Source organism: Mustela nigripes, chromosome 3 (genome assembly GCF_022355385.1).
Source record: "Mustela nigripes isolate SB6536 chromosome 3, MUSNIG.SB6536, whole genome shotgun sequence".
NCBI lineage: Eukaryota > Metazoa > Chordata > Mammalia > Carnivora > Mustelidae > Mustela > Mustela nigripes.
In genome coordinates this window covers 123,231,999-123,250,640 of record NC_081559.1, presented here as the reverse complement: position 1 = coordinate 123,250,640, position 18,642 = coordinate 123,231,999, and the positions used below count along the sequence as shown (strand labels likewise).

Below are 18,642 nucleotides of genomic sequence, written 5' to 3'. Positions count from 1 at the left end.
ACAACTAAAATGAAGGCTTTACAGAAAGACACAGAGTATCAGAAAGGGACATACATTTTAAGTCTTTGGATAGAAAGATTCAATACTGTGATGACTTCATTCTTCCTCAAGTGAAAATCCTAAAGATTTAAAATATAGAACTAACCAATTCAAGCTCATCTGAAAAAGTAAAAAAATGCTCAGGAAGAGCCAAGAAATATCTGAGACTAATGATGGGGTATTTGCAACTATTAACATGTACAATGAAAACTACAGTATTCAAAACATACGGCACAGAAATAGACAAATGATTGATGGAAAAAAAGAATTTCAGACACAGAATTATATACACACATACACACACATAGAGGTTAGATTTCAAATTAATGGAGAAAATTTAGTTCATTTACTAGAAAATGGTAAAAAAAATTAGATGTCTAAAAACACATGAACTTGAGTAATAAATATATATTCAAAACTGTTCATCCCCCACGAGTAACCAGGACATGCCAATTAAGATAACCTTATTGTTTGCAGAAGTGAAAACTTGCCATGTTTTGGAGTCTGAGGAAAAGTAGCCCCTTTCAATGCACAGTTGGTGAGAATATAGTTTTCTAGGGTAACTTGACAACTTGACCAAATATAAAAATAAGCATAACTTTAACCTTAAAATTCCACTTCTAGGATCCTATCCTACTTAGAAATATACCCGGCAGTACCCTTTGCAGTTGCAAAAAACTTGGAATCAATTTCAATGTTCATAGTAGCATAATGGTTAAAGAAACTCTCAGATCTGAACTACGTGATGATTGAAAATGATAAGTGCAAATGTTTATGTGTTTATGTGGAAAAATTTCTAAGGCATATTAAATGACAAAGGCAGGTGTCAAAATAATATAACCATCCCACCACACTGTGTGTGTGCAAGCATTTATTAGATAGGAAAATGTCTTGAAGCACACATATCAAGGTGCTGATGATGGTTACCTTTGGGAAGTGGAGTGGAAATGTGGGAGGGAGGGTGGAGAGGAAGTGCTCCAGACAGAAGGTGAGGGTGGGGGTGTCACTATCAGAGTTTTTAACTTTGTGTTGAAATTGACAACACTCATGTTTTACAAAATGTCTTTTAAGAATTTTTGCAATTTAACAAAAGAAAAAAGAGAGCTGGATTAGAGTAAGAGCTGCTAGCTTCCTCATTTTTCTTACTGAAGCAGCTCCAGCAGCTTCACTTTTTATTCCTTTTACATATTTGGATTTTGGTAAGATTTTATTTGAACAAGCAGCTGCACAATCAAGTTCTTGGGGCACTAATAATCTGTGAACAAGTCTATAAATGTTTTATCTGTGCATGATTAGTGGAGAGAAATGTTTTAATCTTGGTTAGGCTTCCTTTTCTACTCATATAAAGTTATGTATGTTCAGAAAGATAAACTAGTTTTAATATAACAATATATAAATAAGAAAAGGTATTGTGGAGAAAAGGTATGCATGAAAGGTTAATGGACACAAACTAAAAAACAAGTGGTGATTTTGGAAGTCTGCTTTTACTCCTTCACCTCCTACCTCAGTGGCTGTCAAGTCATGTTCTAGTTCCAAAGGCCATGTGTTTATGACCCATGCTACCATTAATTTAAAAATGATGATAAATTTATGATACATACACTAATGTTCCATGATGACAAAGTATAAAGACAAAGGACACTGACAGATTTTGATGATGCAAATCAATAAAAATATTAACCCTTCATGACTGGCTCTATTACTTCCAATGGGCAGGACACTTGGGCATACGTTGTAAAGTTTCAAGAGACAGAAGTTAGCATTGCTTCTCTATTCTCCAACGAAGTTGTTTTAAGTTATTCTTTCTAGTACTTACTGAGATTTCCCCCAATTTATTTCAATTCCCCCAGCTTCATCCCAGGCCAAACTATGTTTTAATATTTAACATGCTCGCATATAAAATATAAAGCTCCCAGATCCCTGATAGCCAGAGTCCGATGTCCCTGTCTTTTTACCTACTTGTAAAATTAACTGAACGCACTTTTTCAGATGAATAATTAGGCAACACACATTCTTCCTTTCATTGCCATTTTAATAGAAAAAGAATATAAATCCCATGTTACAAAATATATTTCATATTGTTTTTGTAATGGAAATTAAAAAAAACCACTAACTTTATAAAATAACAGGATGCTAAAAAGCAAATTCCAGATGGAGCAAATACAAAAACAGTAAAATTCTAGAAAAAAGCTTAGACAAATGTATTTGTATTCTGGGAATGGAAAAAACCATAAACCATAAACCCAGAAGAGACAGAGAAAAAGACTGATTGGTAAGTCTGACTATATAAAAAATTATGTATGGCAAAATAAAAAAAAAGTCATAAAACAAGCAAAAGCCAATAACAAACTGGAAAAACATATTTGCAACACCTACTGAAGACAAAGGGCTCTTTAATTTATGAAGATTCATGCATATTAATAAAAAGATAATAATCCAAAAGAAAAATAAACGATAGGAACAGTCAGTTTAAAAGGAGAAAACTATTATAAGACCAAAATATATGGAAAAAAAGCTCAAATCTCATTCATAATTAAGGAATACATACAAACAATAAGATAACACTTTTCTGACATATGAGATAACAAAATTAAAATGCCTGATGATGCCCACAATAGTTGAGAGTTGTAAAAAACTGAAAACAGCCCAAGTGTCCATCAGCAGGGGACTGGTTAAATTAACTATAGTGTATTCCATCTTCCATGAGAAGGTATGAGGTAGATCTCTATGTATATAAGGACATGGAAAGGTCTTCAAGATATATATTTGTAAAAGAGTATCATATTTTTAAAAAAGTACATAGTTTAAAAAAAAGACCAAGTAAAAAAAAAAAAGGAAGGAGTATTGAATAGCGTATCAACAAGAAGGGGAAAAATATATTAAAGTATACTGCAATTCCTTTTCTGTCTTCCAAAGGAATTATAAAATACTGCTGGCTATAGTTATCTTTAGATAAATGAATAAAGGGTAGGACCAGGGGGTGGGAGAGTTTTATTTTTTATTTTGTACCTTTCTGTATTGTTTCTGTTTCTACACTTAAGGGTTTAACATTATTTTAGCAGGGATCAAACGGGCAGATAGGCTATGGCTCGTTCATTGTTTTCTTATATCTCTATGTTAGAAAAAAGAGAGTTGTTTTTTACACATACTTACAAAGACGTTAAACCAAAACACATGCAATTCTGAAAAAAACAAAAACAAAAACAAAAACCCCAGACACATACATATACATATATACACACTGACAGTAAGCACAGGGAAAACCCACCTTTTCCATGTCAGATACTTATTATCCTTATGTATAATGTACAGAGTTAAAATTATCCAAAGATGTCAAAGTACTTCATTAATATTCCTTAATCTACTGTAAGTTTCCATTTCATATGGTGATATAAGATCACGGGTACAAAATATTAGTGAATATAGAAAGAAATCCCAAGGGTCTCGTCTGAGTAACGTTCGGACCCCACATGAACTTTCTGTCCTTGTACCCCTCAGTTACGACTCAGAGGCTGATCTTCGAATCAGGTCTCCAAAATAAGCAGTGATTGTCTTCAACTTATTGTTAAGAAAGTTTTGTTCTATTTCCACTTGCCCTCCAGGCCCGGCTAAGGATGCCACCTAAAAAAAGGAATGGAAGAAAGTCACACATAACATAACCACAATCACAAAATAAGTATTTTATTTATGTGCTTTATCAAATAACAAGACCCTGGCCTTTCATTTAAGTTTCTCAAGTAATGAGGCATCTCAAATGTTCACTGCTACTTTCCAGGCAAGCATTAATCCAATATTTGGTGGCAGAAATAACTTGTTTCAAGCACTTTTGATAATACGGGCAAGGCCATCGTGCTGTTATTGTACAGGACCTAATCTCTCCAATGCCAGAAGCTAAAGAACTCAGAGGAAGAGAAAATGAATATAGTCTTCCCAAATATCAGTTTTATTTATTAAGATAAAAACTTAAAGAATAACTCTCTTCCCTGAAAACTTTTGTCCTCTTCACCTTACCATCTTACTCATTCAATATTATTTACTGAGTACCTGCTCCAGTAAGGTACATCAAAGAGCAAGACAGACATGATCCCTTGATCTTGTACTTTTTCCTTCTCTAATTGGTGTCTTGTATTGCTGTCCCAACCAGAACCACTTTCTCCATCGGCTGCTCTTGTGTATTTTTTAGTCCCCCTACTTTTCGAGGTCTACTAGAATAGAGTGACCAAACTTTTCTTTTCTCTCTTTTTTTTTTTAAAGATTTGTTTATTTGTTGTTTTGGGGGGAGGGCCAGAGGGCTTAGCAGAGAGCCCAACGCAGGGTCCCATCACTTGACCCTGAGATCATGACCTGAGCAGAATCAGAAGCTTAACCAACTGCACCACCCACACACCTCAACCAACCTTTTTATTAGGAAGCTAAAAGCATCACCTCCTTTCCACCTTCACAGAGTTAACATCAAAAGGATGCTTCAAGGATGCTTTGCTTCCTGGGTGGGTTAGTTGGTTAACCATCTATCTGCTTTCAGCTCAGGTCATGATCACAAGGTCCTGGGATCCAGCCCCACATCAGGCAGGCTCCTTGTTTAAGGAGCCTTAAACAAGGCTCTGCCTTCTGCTCCCCCTGCTTGTGTGCTCTCTCTGTCAAACAAATAAATAAATAAAACCTTAAAAAAAAAAAAAAAAAAAAGATGCTTCAAACTAGCAATGCTTTACCCGAAGTTCTTATGCAGAAAAAGTTTTGTTTTTGTCCAACAGTTTTCATGCAGTCTCAGGCCTATTAACTAAGCTTCATCATGGTAGCAGTGAGAATGATTATGGAGAAGGGCATTGCATCAGGAAAGCCCCATTGAGTCTGATAACCAAAGGCACACAGTGATGGAAAAGGGATACCCAAAATGTCAGAGGTAGGTTTCAACAAAAGGAACATGTAGTTTCTTTTTTCTTTTTGAGAGAGAGAGTGAGCTAGCAGGAGCTCAGGGGAGGGGGAGAAGGAAAAAAAGAATCTTAAACAGGCTCCATAGGGCTTGATCTCATGACCCTGAGATCATGACTTGAGATGAAATCAAGAGTAGGATGCTTTTCCAACTGAACCACCCAGGAGCCCAAGACACAGTTTCTGTAATTCATTTTGTGATCATAATTGGCAAAACGTGTATTTTGCAAAGAGAGGTGCTGTTGGTGTAATTTTAGAGGTCGAGTGATCTAATCTCAGTGGTATTACACATGCTACACCAGCATCTGGCTGAAGGGAAGATTTACTGTGCATCACCAATGAGTATGTATTTTAAAGCATTTCAACTTCCTCTTAGAAGAAAGTCACAGATACAGAAATAGGGAAGAAACCACAGGTCATTCTAAAAGAAGCTGTCCCACTAAACTAGTAGCAATGTCAATATCAACCCCTATCTGTAAAAGGGACACAAAGAGATGGCTGTGTTTTTAGCAACAGGAATAGCTGACAACTGGAGTCAAACACAGTATCTGTCATAATGATAAAAAGGACACGTGTATCTACTATTCAATATTAAGGAATAAACTGAAGTAAAACTTTACATATTAAAAGTATCCAACTAGTCTCTGATTTTTTTTTTTTTTTCTTTTTTAAGTAGGCTCCACACCCAGTGTGGGGCTTGAACTCATGACCCTGAGACCAAGAGTCACACGCTCCACTGCCTGAGCCAGCCAGGTGCCTCTGCCACTCTGGTTTTTCATAAGGAAGGGTAAAATGAAAAACTTTGTCTTTAACCAACAGAAGGCATTCTAAGTGGTACATCTAAAATATAGTTACTTCACAGTAATTTTTCTAGGAATTAGATATAACTCAGGTGTAGTATTTTTCCTGTTTCTTTAAATAGTGATTTACTTTGAGGAAGTGACACTGGCAGCAAAAGCTGAAATTTTCTCTGGGGGAGCAGTATTGGTTGGGGAGGAGAAAGGAGGAGAGGGGCGGAGAGAAGAGCACAGGTGAAGAGAACCAGAGCAGAGCTGAACCATAGCACACATATGCTAGAACAGATCTAGCAGACAGAACTAAAAGCAAAGTCAGGGGCAAATTTCAATACCAGTTCGACCGTCAATATAGAAATTGGTTCCTGAAAAATAGGAATACTACCTATCTCCTTAAGAGATAGGTATTTTTCAGCCATAAATAGAATTACATTAAAACGAATATCTGAGGTGGGGTACTTTCTTTTTCTTTTCTCCCCACTTTTTAGAGGGCTACCTGGACTTGGGTGCTTTGGACAGAGAAAGGAGTGGAGATGCCCTCAACATGAGGGGGTTTTCCCAGGTCTGCTGCAAAAGTTAATAAATTATTTATTATTTTATTCAACAACTATTTACTGAACACTTAGAGGTTTTTGTCCCAGGCAGTGGAGTGCAACAAAAACAAAATAATCTCTGCCTTCCTGAAGGCTGGGAGAGTCAGGTGACAGACAAAACAAGTGTGCACCATTCATGATATTGGAGGAAAAGGTGACTGTATGTCGAAATACAATGAGAAAAATTGTTTCTATTCAGTGTTTAGAGAGAAAATTAAGAAAAAAACCCTTAACATGTCACTTTCACATTTTCTAATTAAAAACAATTTCTAAAAACAATTTCTAACTCTAAAGGTTACCATTCTGGAGTTAAAAGACTACAAAAATTATGTAGTTCAAATCAGTATTGTTTTGCTTCAATCAAATTTAATGCCATTAACTTCCAGCTGTATTTTTCACTAGCAGGTTTAACTGGCAAAATATTATTTGATTCCTTCCCCTTTCTTAAAGTTTAATAAATTGAGAGAGAGGAGGAGGAAAGGAGGGAGTGAAACGGAGGGAGAGAAAAACATAGGTAGGTAAACAGACAAAGGTTAACAACGGCTCTAGATTATATGTCATGTTTTTGGCATATCACCCAAGTATACTAACTAGATTTACCAAAAGAAGTCCCAATTATTTTGGATTGGAATTAGAACTAAGGCCGGAACTCCCATCAACTAGATTTTATAATAGTTGTTCCTTGGGGATTGGGAAAGGAGAAATGGGTAAACATTAAAGGTGATAATTTTAGTAAAAATGAAAGATTTAAGACTGAAGATTAAGAGCCAACTAAACATTTAAAAGTGCATTTTCTTCTTTCTTTTAAAAAGTAAACTCTACGCCCAATGTGAGGCTTGAACTCACGACCGACCCCAAGAGTCGCATGTTCTACTGACTAAGGAAGCCAGGAACCTCTGCATTTTTTTTTTTTTTTTTTAAAGCAAACTGATTTGAAGTGAAAGTGTATGAGAGCTCAACAAATGAGAGACAGTAACCACCAAACTGGATCCTAATGGAAAAACATAATCAATATCAAGGACAGGAACAGTTTAAGAAAGATACAGAAAAATTAGAGCACTGAAAAACAGTCTTATTACTACAGTGGAGAAGTTTATATTTCCTTCACCCCTTTGGGTAAATTTTTTTTAGTAAATGATGTAGATAAATAGAAGGATACCACACAGACTGCTACAAACAAGTCCTGTGCTAACAGCTGGGGATTTCCTGATTCTCTGGTCTGTTGTGCTTCATGTAACTAGTTAAATTTAAGAAGTCTTCATGTTTCCAGATTCTAGCTCTGAGAACAGGTAAGAAGTAAAGCTTAGTGAACTGATTTTTGGTAGCCTTCTCCTAAGAGACTATTGCAGGTAAATTTTTAATGCCCAGGATAATTATTGGCATATCCCCAATGCCCTCCTGTTGACTATGGTGGCTTTTAAAAATCGTATTTGTTTTAATCAACAAGTAAACATTTGAAAAAAGAAAGAAACAGGAAATAATATGTGAGAGCCTGAGGTAGCATGCAAGTTATCTGAAAAACAATTAGTAAAAAATTAAGATTCATTCACTTTAGCATAAAAATCTCATTTGTTTACCATGTGCAGATAAACAAAACTAATTTTATAGAAATGTCTATAAAGAACAGTTAATTTCCCATCCAGGGAGATTTATACTCTGGACAGTATTTATATTTAAATACTGAGTGTGGGCTAAACTGAGTGTGGGCCCAATACAGATATAGCTGTTGTCATGACGTCTGTCTGGGGGAAGTCATGGTAGGGTGCAGCATGTCTACCATACAAATGCCAGGGTTACATGATATAGGCCCACCTCCCAGTCCACTTTTCAACACTGTTCTTAAGGATGCTGTTCAGTGGGGCCCTGCTCTCTATACTGGTTTAAACAAATCATAAAGGAAAGAGCGTTAAATTTGAAAAGCATAAATGCTATCACTTTCCTGAGGCCAGGCATTTTAACAGGGAAGAATAAGGAGGTGCTATACCACACCAACCAGCAGCCACTCCTCCCAGCATTCCAATGTCTGCCTAGGAGACAGGGCTCCTTCTGGTTGGAGCTTCCGCCCACAGGGATTTCATACAAACATTCCACTCTGCTCAGAGACCTATCCATACTGTGTATGTTTACTTTTTAAAACAGAAGTTTTCCATATTTGGAATGCCTGGGGGATCCAAAGCTGGTAATGACTGCAATTTTATGACTGTCAAAGGAAACAAATGAGGAAAAAAAAAAGAAACAAAACAAAACAAAACAAAAACAAACAAAAAAAACCCACAGCAAGGAACAGGCATCCAATAGATAAATACATTTACCCTGGGCCCTATGAACTGAAGCTAATCAGTTCCAAAGTTTCACTTGTGATTTCCTTCCAAAGAGCCTAGCACAAAAATACTTTGTGAATTAGTTCTTGAGCTGGGTAGTGAGAGTTGAGGTAGCAAGGTAATATGTGTGCCACAGTAACCCCCATATGGAAAAAAGGGAATAAAAGACTGAGATAATAGGAGAACTAGAAAAATATTTTACTAGATACGGAAAATAACTGGCCTCTTCTCCCATATGGAGGGACTACACAACAACCTTTATCTGGGTTGGGCCCATACTTAGTTTAGTTACAATAAATATAAACACAGTCCAGAGTAAAATCTCCCTGGATGGGAAATGAACTGTTCTCTACAGACATTTCTATGGGAAAAATCCAGCCTGAGTTTCAAACTTGGGGAGCTCATAAACCAGCCCATTTGTAAGTTCTGGTCGCTGTGACATTCTAAACATTCCTTAACAAAAAAAGCTGACTTCTCTCATTCTTGCAGTATTGCATTTTCTCTCATTTAAAAAAATCCTACATATGGATAGATTTTCTTCATTTTTTAAAAAAAGCTGACCTCCTTCTGTAATTTGACCCAAATTTAATACCAAACAATATACTTGAAATCTCATTTCTTTTTTGACTTTCATCATTCTTCAGTGTGATTACTCCCTCTACAGGTAGAAAATGTAGTCACCAACTGTGATTCTAACAGTTTGTTGAAGGAAACCAAAAACACAAGTTTTATTAAAAGAAAAAAGTTAACTTTCTCCTTGGGCTGGTGTTAATTCAACTAGAAAAAATATACTCATTGTAACTTTTATAACCAAGTAGTAAATTTCCTATTGTCATTCAGGTATCCAAGTAAGCCCATCTAATTTTTAATATAAGGATCATATAACCTCTTTGAAACTTTGAGATTTGCAATTTACATGGGCAAATAAAAATTAGGAATCAACAGGCTCAACCCTTATCTGGCAGTCTACAATGAAGATCAGAGTCACATGAGTAGCAGGTATGGTTTAATATCAAATTTGATATAAAAATGCAGGGAGTAAGAGGACAGTACTTTTTCTTGTAACTGGTACAACATATAGTATTTGGGAGGTCTAATGTTTAGACACAGTGGCTCATAAACAAATGACAGGTAATAAGATCTAATTTCATCTCCTTCTAACCCCGAATAAGAGCTCAGACTCGCTCATTTTATTTACCCTTCTCTTAACCCAGAGAATCCCAAATCTAGAAGCACATTACAATCATTTAGGGACTTTTAAAAAATTCATGCATGGGCCTCATCCAGAAAATAAATCAGAGAGAATCTTTCCTAGTGGACCAGGGTACTGGTAGTTTTAAAGAGCTACTCAGCTAAAATGATAAAACTCTCAGAAGAAAACAGGGAGGAATTTCATGACATTGGATTTGGCAAAATTTTTTGAATACGACACCAAAGTACCAGGAATATCCAGAAAAACAGCTAAGTTGAACTCCATCAAAATTAAAAACTTTGTGTAGCAAAGAACACTGTCAAGATAGTAAAAAGGCAAACTCATGGAATGCAGAAAAATATGGGCAAAGCACATACGGATAAGGGATTAATAGCCAGAATATACGTATGTGAATAGATGGTCAACATCATTAGTCATGAGGGAAATACAAATCAAAACTACAATGAGATACCATTTCATACCCATTAGGTATTATTACAAACAACAAACAGAAAAAAACAAATGTTATCGAGAATGTGGAGAAACTGCAACTCTTAAAGAACTGCTGATAGATGGGGCACCTGGGTGGCTCAGTGGGTTAAGTCCCTGCCTTCGGCTCAGGTCATGATCCCAGGGTTCTGGGATCAAATCCTGAATCAGGCTCTCTGCTCCTTGGGGCGCCTGCTTCCCCCCAACCCCCTCTCTATTTCCGATCTCTGTCAAATAAGTAAAATCTTTAAAAAAAAGAAAAAAGAACCGTTGGGAGAAATGTAAAATGGTTCAGCCGCCATGGAGAACTGTATAGTGGATCCTCAAGAAACTAAGCAGCATTACTCTGATTCAGCAGTTTCGCTTCTGGCTATATACCCGAAAGAACTGAAAGCAGGAATAGATACTATGCACTCATAGCAGCATTATTCACATCAGCCAGAGGTGAAAATAACCCAAAATGTAGCATATACATACAATGCAGTATCATTCAAATAGTTTTAAAAAGGAAGGAAATTCTGACACATGTTGAAACACGGATGAACTTTTAGGATATTATGCTCAGGGAAAAGAGCTAGGTACAAAAGGGCAAATACTGTGTGATTCTACTTATTCGAGGTTCCTAGAATCATCAAATTCATAGAGACAGTAGAATGGCGGTTTCCAGGTAATGGGGAGTCAGTGTTTAAAAGTAGAGTTTCAGTTGGGAAGATGGAAGTTTTGAGATGGATGGTGGGGATGGCTGCACAACAATGTGAATGTATATAATGCCACTAAACTGTACGTTTATAAATAGTTTATGGTTTAAGTTTTGTTATGTGTATCTTACCACAATTAAAAAAAAGCCATTCAGGCAATTCCAATTAGCAGCCAGAGCTGAGAGCCAGTGCTCCAAAGACCAAGGAAATAAGCCAAGACTGGGAGAGGGGAACAACCTGACATAAGAATATGTCCTTTCAAGCGAGTATATGTTTCTGATAAGAGAAAGAGAAAAATATATCATCTGGAAAGTGTGTTTATAAATTAAATTTCATCATTACACAAATATAAAACCTTATATTCTATCCTCTAGAGAAAAATGTCATCTTTCCATACTGGCCCTCTTCAAAGTGTTAGCAGCATTTACATTCTTCTCACAAAAACTTTGTAATAGCATCTTCAAAGTCACATACATAGGACTTTATTGAGAGTTTATAGGCTAGAAGTACTGGTGATAAGTGAAATACCCACATACTCATTTATGCCTCACAATCGTCACCAGGCAGCTAGTAAGTGGCAGGGCTAAGACTAAACTAGGTCTGTTTGACTCTTAATCTCTCTTTCTCTGTCTGGTTTTGAGCCCATTAACTGAACATTATCCACATATGCTCACTTCCATGTCACTGGTGCTCTTGCCACTTTCTCCTCAACTCCTACAATCAAAGCTTTTTTGAAGTCCAGTTTATATCCTAGATCATCAGAACCTTTCTTGAAGTCATCTAACAAGATAGCCAGAGCATTTAATTTCCACCTTTTTAATGAGAAGGTTGCATTATTTATGTCCCCATGACCAAAGCCCTAAGATGCTGAACTAGCATGAATACTGGCTACTGCAAGCCCTAAAGAATCTTCTGGAGACCCAAGACTGTCTGAATATGTGTATAGGATGGAGGGGAGTACCTCTGGCTTATGGCAGGAGGGAAGTGCTTGTGCTTTTGAGAAGCTAAGATGGGAAGAAAGAAAACAGGAACTTAGACATTCTGCTCTCAGGGCACCTGAGTGTCTCAGCTAGTCAAGCAGCTAACTCTTGATTTCAGCTCAGGGTTGTGAGATTGAGCCCCACATCGGGCTCTGCACTCAGAGAGGAGGCTGCTTGAGATTCTTTCTCTCTCTCTCTCTCTCTCCCTCTCCCTCTGCACCCCCCTTGTGTTTTTTTTTCCTCTCTCTCTAAAATAAATTAAAAAAAAAAAAAGAAAGAAAGAAAGAAATTCTGCTCTTGCTGCTCCCTCACAATCACCCTGCATTTGGTATATCACTTAGAGAAACTGGGAACTCTGGTCTATGTTCAGGAGTCAAGTCAGGACAGTCTGAAAAGAAATCTTGCTCTGAAGAGCTGAGAACAGGTGGGAACTAATCCGATTGTCTTACTCTTCCTTTTCCGTACCAGTGAGGTGAGAAATGACAGTAAAAGATTGAAGAATACAATCTTTAAATCAATTTCTGTCCAGATCCTCCTCAAAGGGGAGGAGCTGTGTCCTGAGATGGTGTTTGGTGATAACTGCAGTCTTGTGGTGCCTGAGTTGGCAACCCCATAGCCTATCCACTTTCATCCCTTGAGGTTATCACTGGGGCTAACACAAACCTCAGCAGTGGTTGTCAACCCAGGCTACACATTAAAATGATCTGGCACTTAGACAGATACAGTTTTTCCAAAGGTCCCCAGGGACCCTAAAGCACAGCCTGTCTCCTGCATTACTTGAGAACAGCCAATACATAGTAAGACAAGATATTGAGGACCACAAGTATTTCATGGAAGAAAAACAAAATGGATTCTAAATTATATGAAATACAGAAAGGGTAGACCAGATTAGGAATTTAAACTTCTTAAAATAACAGTAAGAGATATTATTATTAGAGTATAAAAGAAGAAAACAAAAAACAGTGCATAAATATTAAGTATAAAGAATGTAATAGTTGAACTAAAAAACAATAGGTGAGATAGATAAAAGAACACATATACCTGAGGAATGAGCTAATTGGAAGACCAGATCTTTCAGAAGAAAAAGGAAGAGAAAAAACACCAGGAAATATAAATTTGAAAGACTAATGTCCACATAAGTGATGTTCCAGAAAAAGGAACAACGGTAGTAAAAAATTTCGTTGAATAAATAATGGGAGATAATTTCTTCAGAATAAGATGAAAAAGGTCAGAAGGACAGGGTCGGCTCTCAGTATCAAATAGGAGAGAAAGGAAAACCTCAGAGCTAGTAACACTACAGTAAAATTTAAAATATAAAAAGACCAACATTTTCAACAGAATGCTTATCATACATATGATAATATGTGTTATCATAGATATGATAGCAGTAACTGTTTACAGAAAGCAAATCAACAAAAACATGAAGTAAAGACATCATCAAATGTTTATGAGGCTGTTAGGTCAAGTCCAATTCTGTAAGAGAAAAAATTCCATTATTAAGTAAGTGTTTACAGGAAGAATGGAATAGGGACATTAAGCTCTTCAACTACTAGCCAAGTGTCCTATATTCCAAGACTACAGTTAAACTTGCTTCTGGCCAAATTAAGGTTTCATCTGTCTGTATATTTCTATTTAGGATCCTCTTTTGAGGAATACCTAAAACCTCTACTCTCAAGGTAGGTCTCAATAAAGACAGATCTTGGCTAGTTTGGGTATGTGCATTTGAAACACAACACATTCAGTTATCCTTTCAGAACACATAATTAAAAGCCCAGAGGGTTTATATATACATACATACATATATATATATATATATCCTCCTGCAGCTGTGGAGATGAAGTGGATGAAACGGGCATGGATTTAACTGCCAAACACCTCCAGTTTTCTAATAATAGTAAAAAACCCAGAGACTTCTCATAAATATGTTCTCAAAGGAAGGTCCTTGTTATCTTTTTCCTGCCCATTTTTTTGTAAGTTATGCCAGAGGCTCATAGAAATTGCTTAGTAGTGGCTTACCTGGTCAATATCAGCATTTCTTGGAAGAAAATAAACAATATTATTAGTTATCTTCTGGGAAAGCCTGAAGATTTCGAAGGTGAATAATAGTTAAGGAATGGTAACAAAAACAGCAGTTAATTTCTAATCACAGATATGTTATACCATAACTCAAATGTATTTTGGTATGTAACTATGAGACACACATTTATATTCTCTAATGGAACCTAAGAGAATTAAGTAGCAGATTTGTAATTCAGATGGGTCAGAGATTAGAAGTTAAGCCCATTCATTCGATTACCCATGTGGAAGGCAGCCAAGAGTCAGAAATACACTTTCTCTTTCTGCCGTTTCCTAATTATTATGAAAATATAATAGGAAAGCACAATACAACCACTTTCCAGTAAAGAATAAAGACAAGTAAATCTGGTCATTGTGGCTTACATTCTAAATTTTAAATAGCATTTTAGAAACATGCTTCCTGTTCGGGGGATTCCTCTGGGTAGGAGAGATAAAGAAAAGGACAAATAAATGTTGTTCTTTATGAAATAAGGGTTTCCTTCAGTATCTTGGAAGACTGACAGGGAACATCTGAAGATGTAAAGAGAATAGGCACAAGCCAATATAAGTTGAAGAAAAGTTAAGAGATGGTCACCCAGAGTCTATGGACAGACAGGTCTTGAGGAAACTCCCAATTTCCAAGGCAATAATTTCAAGCAATTAGTATTTCCCAGTTGTTTTATAATGAAAAAACTGGATAGTGCCCGAAGGAAATATGTCTTCACACCTGCCATTCCTCTTGGAAGTAAACCACCACTTAATTTTTACATACTGGCTTTTTATGCAAAATAAACTGGAATCTATCAAGTGCCATTAATATTTCCCCACTTCACTCATGTCTCTTTCTGAAACACACATACACACACTCACTCATATGCACACCTTTCTCTCCACAACCACTGTCTGAGTAAACGCTCAGCCTTCCAAAGGATATCCATCAGGAGACATCATGGTCCTGATGTCAAAGGTCTCCGCAGTAGCGTAATCTGGTCCTCCCCAAGGAGGGCTAAGAAACACAACATCAGCCTTTAAATGTGAAGCCAGCAAGAGGAAATCTCCACAGATGAACTCTATCTTGTCTGCTATTCCATAAACTTCTGCATTATTGCGAGCAAGATCAATCTTCACAGGATCAATATCAATGGCAATCACTAAAAGCGGGAAAAGAAGAGTCAAATGACACTGATCTATAGAACAGTTCATCTTCTGAGCAGTCTGATTTTTTCTCAGTGTAAGAACTTTTTTTAAAGACTAAGAGAATATGGCACATGTATCAGAGATAAAGAACTTAATTAAAAATTTTAATCTAAGTTAGAAAGATTCACTTGAGTAGCACTAAGAAAATTTGACCGAAGGACTTGGCTTTCAAAGTTGTCACTCAGCCAGGTTTTCCAAAGCAAGTAGTGACAGCTGCCACACCGTATCTTCTGAGAGGTAAACACGTGCTTAGCTCTGTGCTCTGAACAGCCTGAGTGGCAAACACTTGGAAAGATCACTGACTACATGTCAAGCCTCTAACACTAGGATTTCAGAAACAACCAATTTCCTAAAATGAAACAAAGCTTCCAAAGAAGAACAAATTTGACAACTTTTACAGAAAAGCAAATTAAAACACATTTTGACAAACCCATAGAGCTAGTTTATGAAGAAGAAACGTAAAAGCGTCTGCTGATAATGTTTAATGAGACATCTTAGGAGGAGGGAACCGACAACACTGTTTTCATTGGATGGGCTTTCATTTAATTTATTGCAATTTCATAATTAGCAATGCAAACATAAGTTATTTTTAGCTCACTCCTATCTGGCAGTCAGTAACTCAAGTGCACCTGTATGTGCACCAGTATGCTGGTGGCAATATTTCATATTTGGAAAGGCTAAGTGGAACCCTGATGCATACAACATGGTTGTCATGGAAACATAGTTTTCTAGAAAATGCCGGTTTCAAAATTTGTTAACACTTTTGAGAAGTAATGCACTAAATAAATCACTTGAACAATGAATACAAGCTCCAATTACATGCTGAAATCATGCATTTACAATGCTATATTTTCTGTTCTAAATAAACTACCATTCCTAAGAGAAAAGACGAAAATATTCTTTTCAGCTGTTAAATCTGCTCCATTTGTAGTACAGAGACAGATGGGAAGATATGCTGACAACACCAAAAACTCAATGGGAAAAATGATTTTCAACATCAAATATATTCAGTCAATCCTCATGTTTTCATCTACATTTGTCCTAGAGGCTGCTTTGGTTTTAGGCCTAACAGAATGGAAGCACTCATTCTATCATGTAAAGGAAATGCTGGCAAATGTTGAATGACATCATACAGAACTGCACTGTCCATGAAATGGTAGTCACTAGCCATATGTGGTTATTACCTTTAAACTGATTAAAATGACAAAGAATTTAGATCCTCAGTCACACTGCCACATTCTTTTAAGATTTATTTATTTATTTGAGAGAGAGAGAATACGTGCATGCATTCGGAAGCTGGGGGAGGGGCAGTGGGGAGAAGGAGAGAAAATTATCAAGGAGATTCTCCACTGAGTGCTGAGCCTGACACAGGGCTCCATCCCAGGACCTTGAGATCATAGCCTGAGCTGAAATCATGAGTCAGCTGCTTAACCCACTGAGCTACCCAGACACCCCCACACTGTCACATTTCAAATGACCAACAGCCACATGTGGCTAGTGGCCTATGATACTAGACAGTGCAGATACACAACATTTCCATTATCACAGAAAATTCTATTGGATAGCAGTAATACTGAAGTATAGAGAAAGGGAAAAAATCTTTAACATCAAAATGCAAAACTTTGTGGATTCTCTAACCATTTAGTTGAGTACATGCCTAGACAACCATTGGGTCTGGGTGTAGCAGAAGTAGCCTTCCTTTAGCTTGGGACCCACATCAGATATTTTTCTTTAACAAATGTGTACTAAGCTACAGAAAGCTTTGGCAAGAGACCTATATTCATAGAAATACAAATCTAAAATACGGATAGTTTCCATAATATTTTGAAAAAATTTCCATATCCGTTTGCCGCTTTACCAGAAGGCAGATATTTTAATTGTCATGCTGTGATACAATGTCAAAATGAAGACAAATTTGAAAATTTTTGAGGAAAAATTATTTTTATGCAATAAACACTGGTCTAACAGAGCTGGCAAGTGCAGAGAACTTTAAGAGTAAATAATGAATTCAAGGAACACAAGAAAATAACTCCTATTCCAGTAAATGTGAAGACAACTTTCATTCAGGCTATTAGAAGACCATGTAGGGTGAGAACTGTCATGCCCTGGAGCATGATTTAATAAGGGTCACAGTTCAGCAGCATGGGTCTGGGTCTTCAAGGTTAAGTTTTCCTTCACCAGTTTTTAGCTTCTATATTATACTTCCAGACTCATACTTTCCTAGTTAACATTAAAAACTTGAAATAAATTTAAGAGACTTAACTGTTAATTCACTGAAACAGATGCTGCATGTATAATACAAAGATGCTGGGGGGAAGAGCATCTTCAGAGAACAATTGGTATCTTTAAAATGTCACATTATACTACACTTTAAAAATAATTTAGAAAGAACAGGGATATCAGAAAAAAAAACAGAGTAAAAATCCTGCCTTCATAACTCAGCTATGTCCATTTGGGCAGACCTTCCAATTTTACAAAGTTTTTTTTTTTTTTTTTGCTTTGGGAAATAGCAGACATATAACCTACTTGACATAGTTCCTGGCACATATATAGTGACACAAGGTTTCTTTTTCATGATTCCGAAGTCAAACGACCACGAGAATGACCTAATACTTTAAAAATTTTCAATTTTACAATGCACAAACTGAAAGGTATTACAGAGGTTATCTTAATTGTTAAACGATGTCCAAAGTCACAAAGGTGGCAAAACTGGAACTCCTTAACCACTCATCTTCTAAAGAATGGTTTCCCATTTTAATATTTTTAGTTTTTTATAATACTATAATTTTGGCTTCACCAAACTGTGTCTGTGTAATCCTGAGCAAGTTATTTCATCTCTTTATTTCCCAGTTTATCTGTGAAATGCAGATAGTAAAAGATACACTTTACAAGACCGCTGACTAATAAATACATATTAAGCACTTATACTAATATGAGATACAAACTGTATGCTTACTATATGCTAACTATTATTATTTTAAATATTTGGCATTAAATTACTAATTATATAATAAATCTTAGCAAAGACAGGCTAAAGCAAAATGAAACATTTACTGAATAAATTAAAAAGAAATTACTGATCTTCCTTTGATGGCTAATTACCTCTTTTTCCTGTTAACGCAAACTGAATAGTATTTCCTCCAACTCCACAAAATGCATCTACTACAATGTCACACTTGAAGGACTGGCTGACCCGGCCAGCAATGTGTTCAGCAATCTTCTCAGGAGTAACTGAAAACCAGCCCTCTGTGAAGCGAAGAGTATTTCTGTTAAGATGTTTAGTTTCAAGAGGCCAACCCAAGCATAAACATAGCAAACACACACACACACACACACACACACACACACACACACA

General features: G+C 36.4%; 1 protein-coding gene across 3 annotated transcripts in view; it reads right to left on the bottom strand.

Annotated features, from left to right (window-relative positions):
• Positions 1–2,050: 2,050 nt before the first annotated feature.
• Positions 2,051–18,642, bottom strand: part of TGS1 (trimethylguanosine synthase 1) — a 39,545-nt gene continuing 22,953 nt past the window's right edge. For 2 of the 3 annotated variants that reach the window (XM_059394588.1, XM_059394589.1), the window contains exons 10-13: positions 18,390–18,533; positions 15,025–15,241; positions 14,052–14,130; positions 2,051–3,660 (exon numbers count right to left, since the gene is read on the bottom strand). In XM_059394588.1, coding sequence (XP_059250571.1) covers positions 3,538–3,660; positions 14,052–14,130; positions 15,025–15,241; positions 18,390–18,533 — 563 coding nt within the window. In that variant the 3' untranslated portion in view covers positions 2,051–3,537. The remainder of the gene's footprint in view (positions 3,661–14,051; positions 14,131–15,024; positions 15,242–18,389; positions 18,534–18,642) is intronic. The other variant, XM_059394591.1, reaches the window with a different exon arrangement.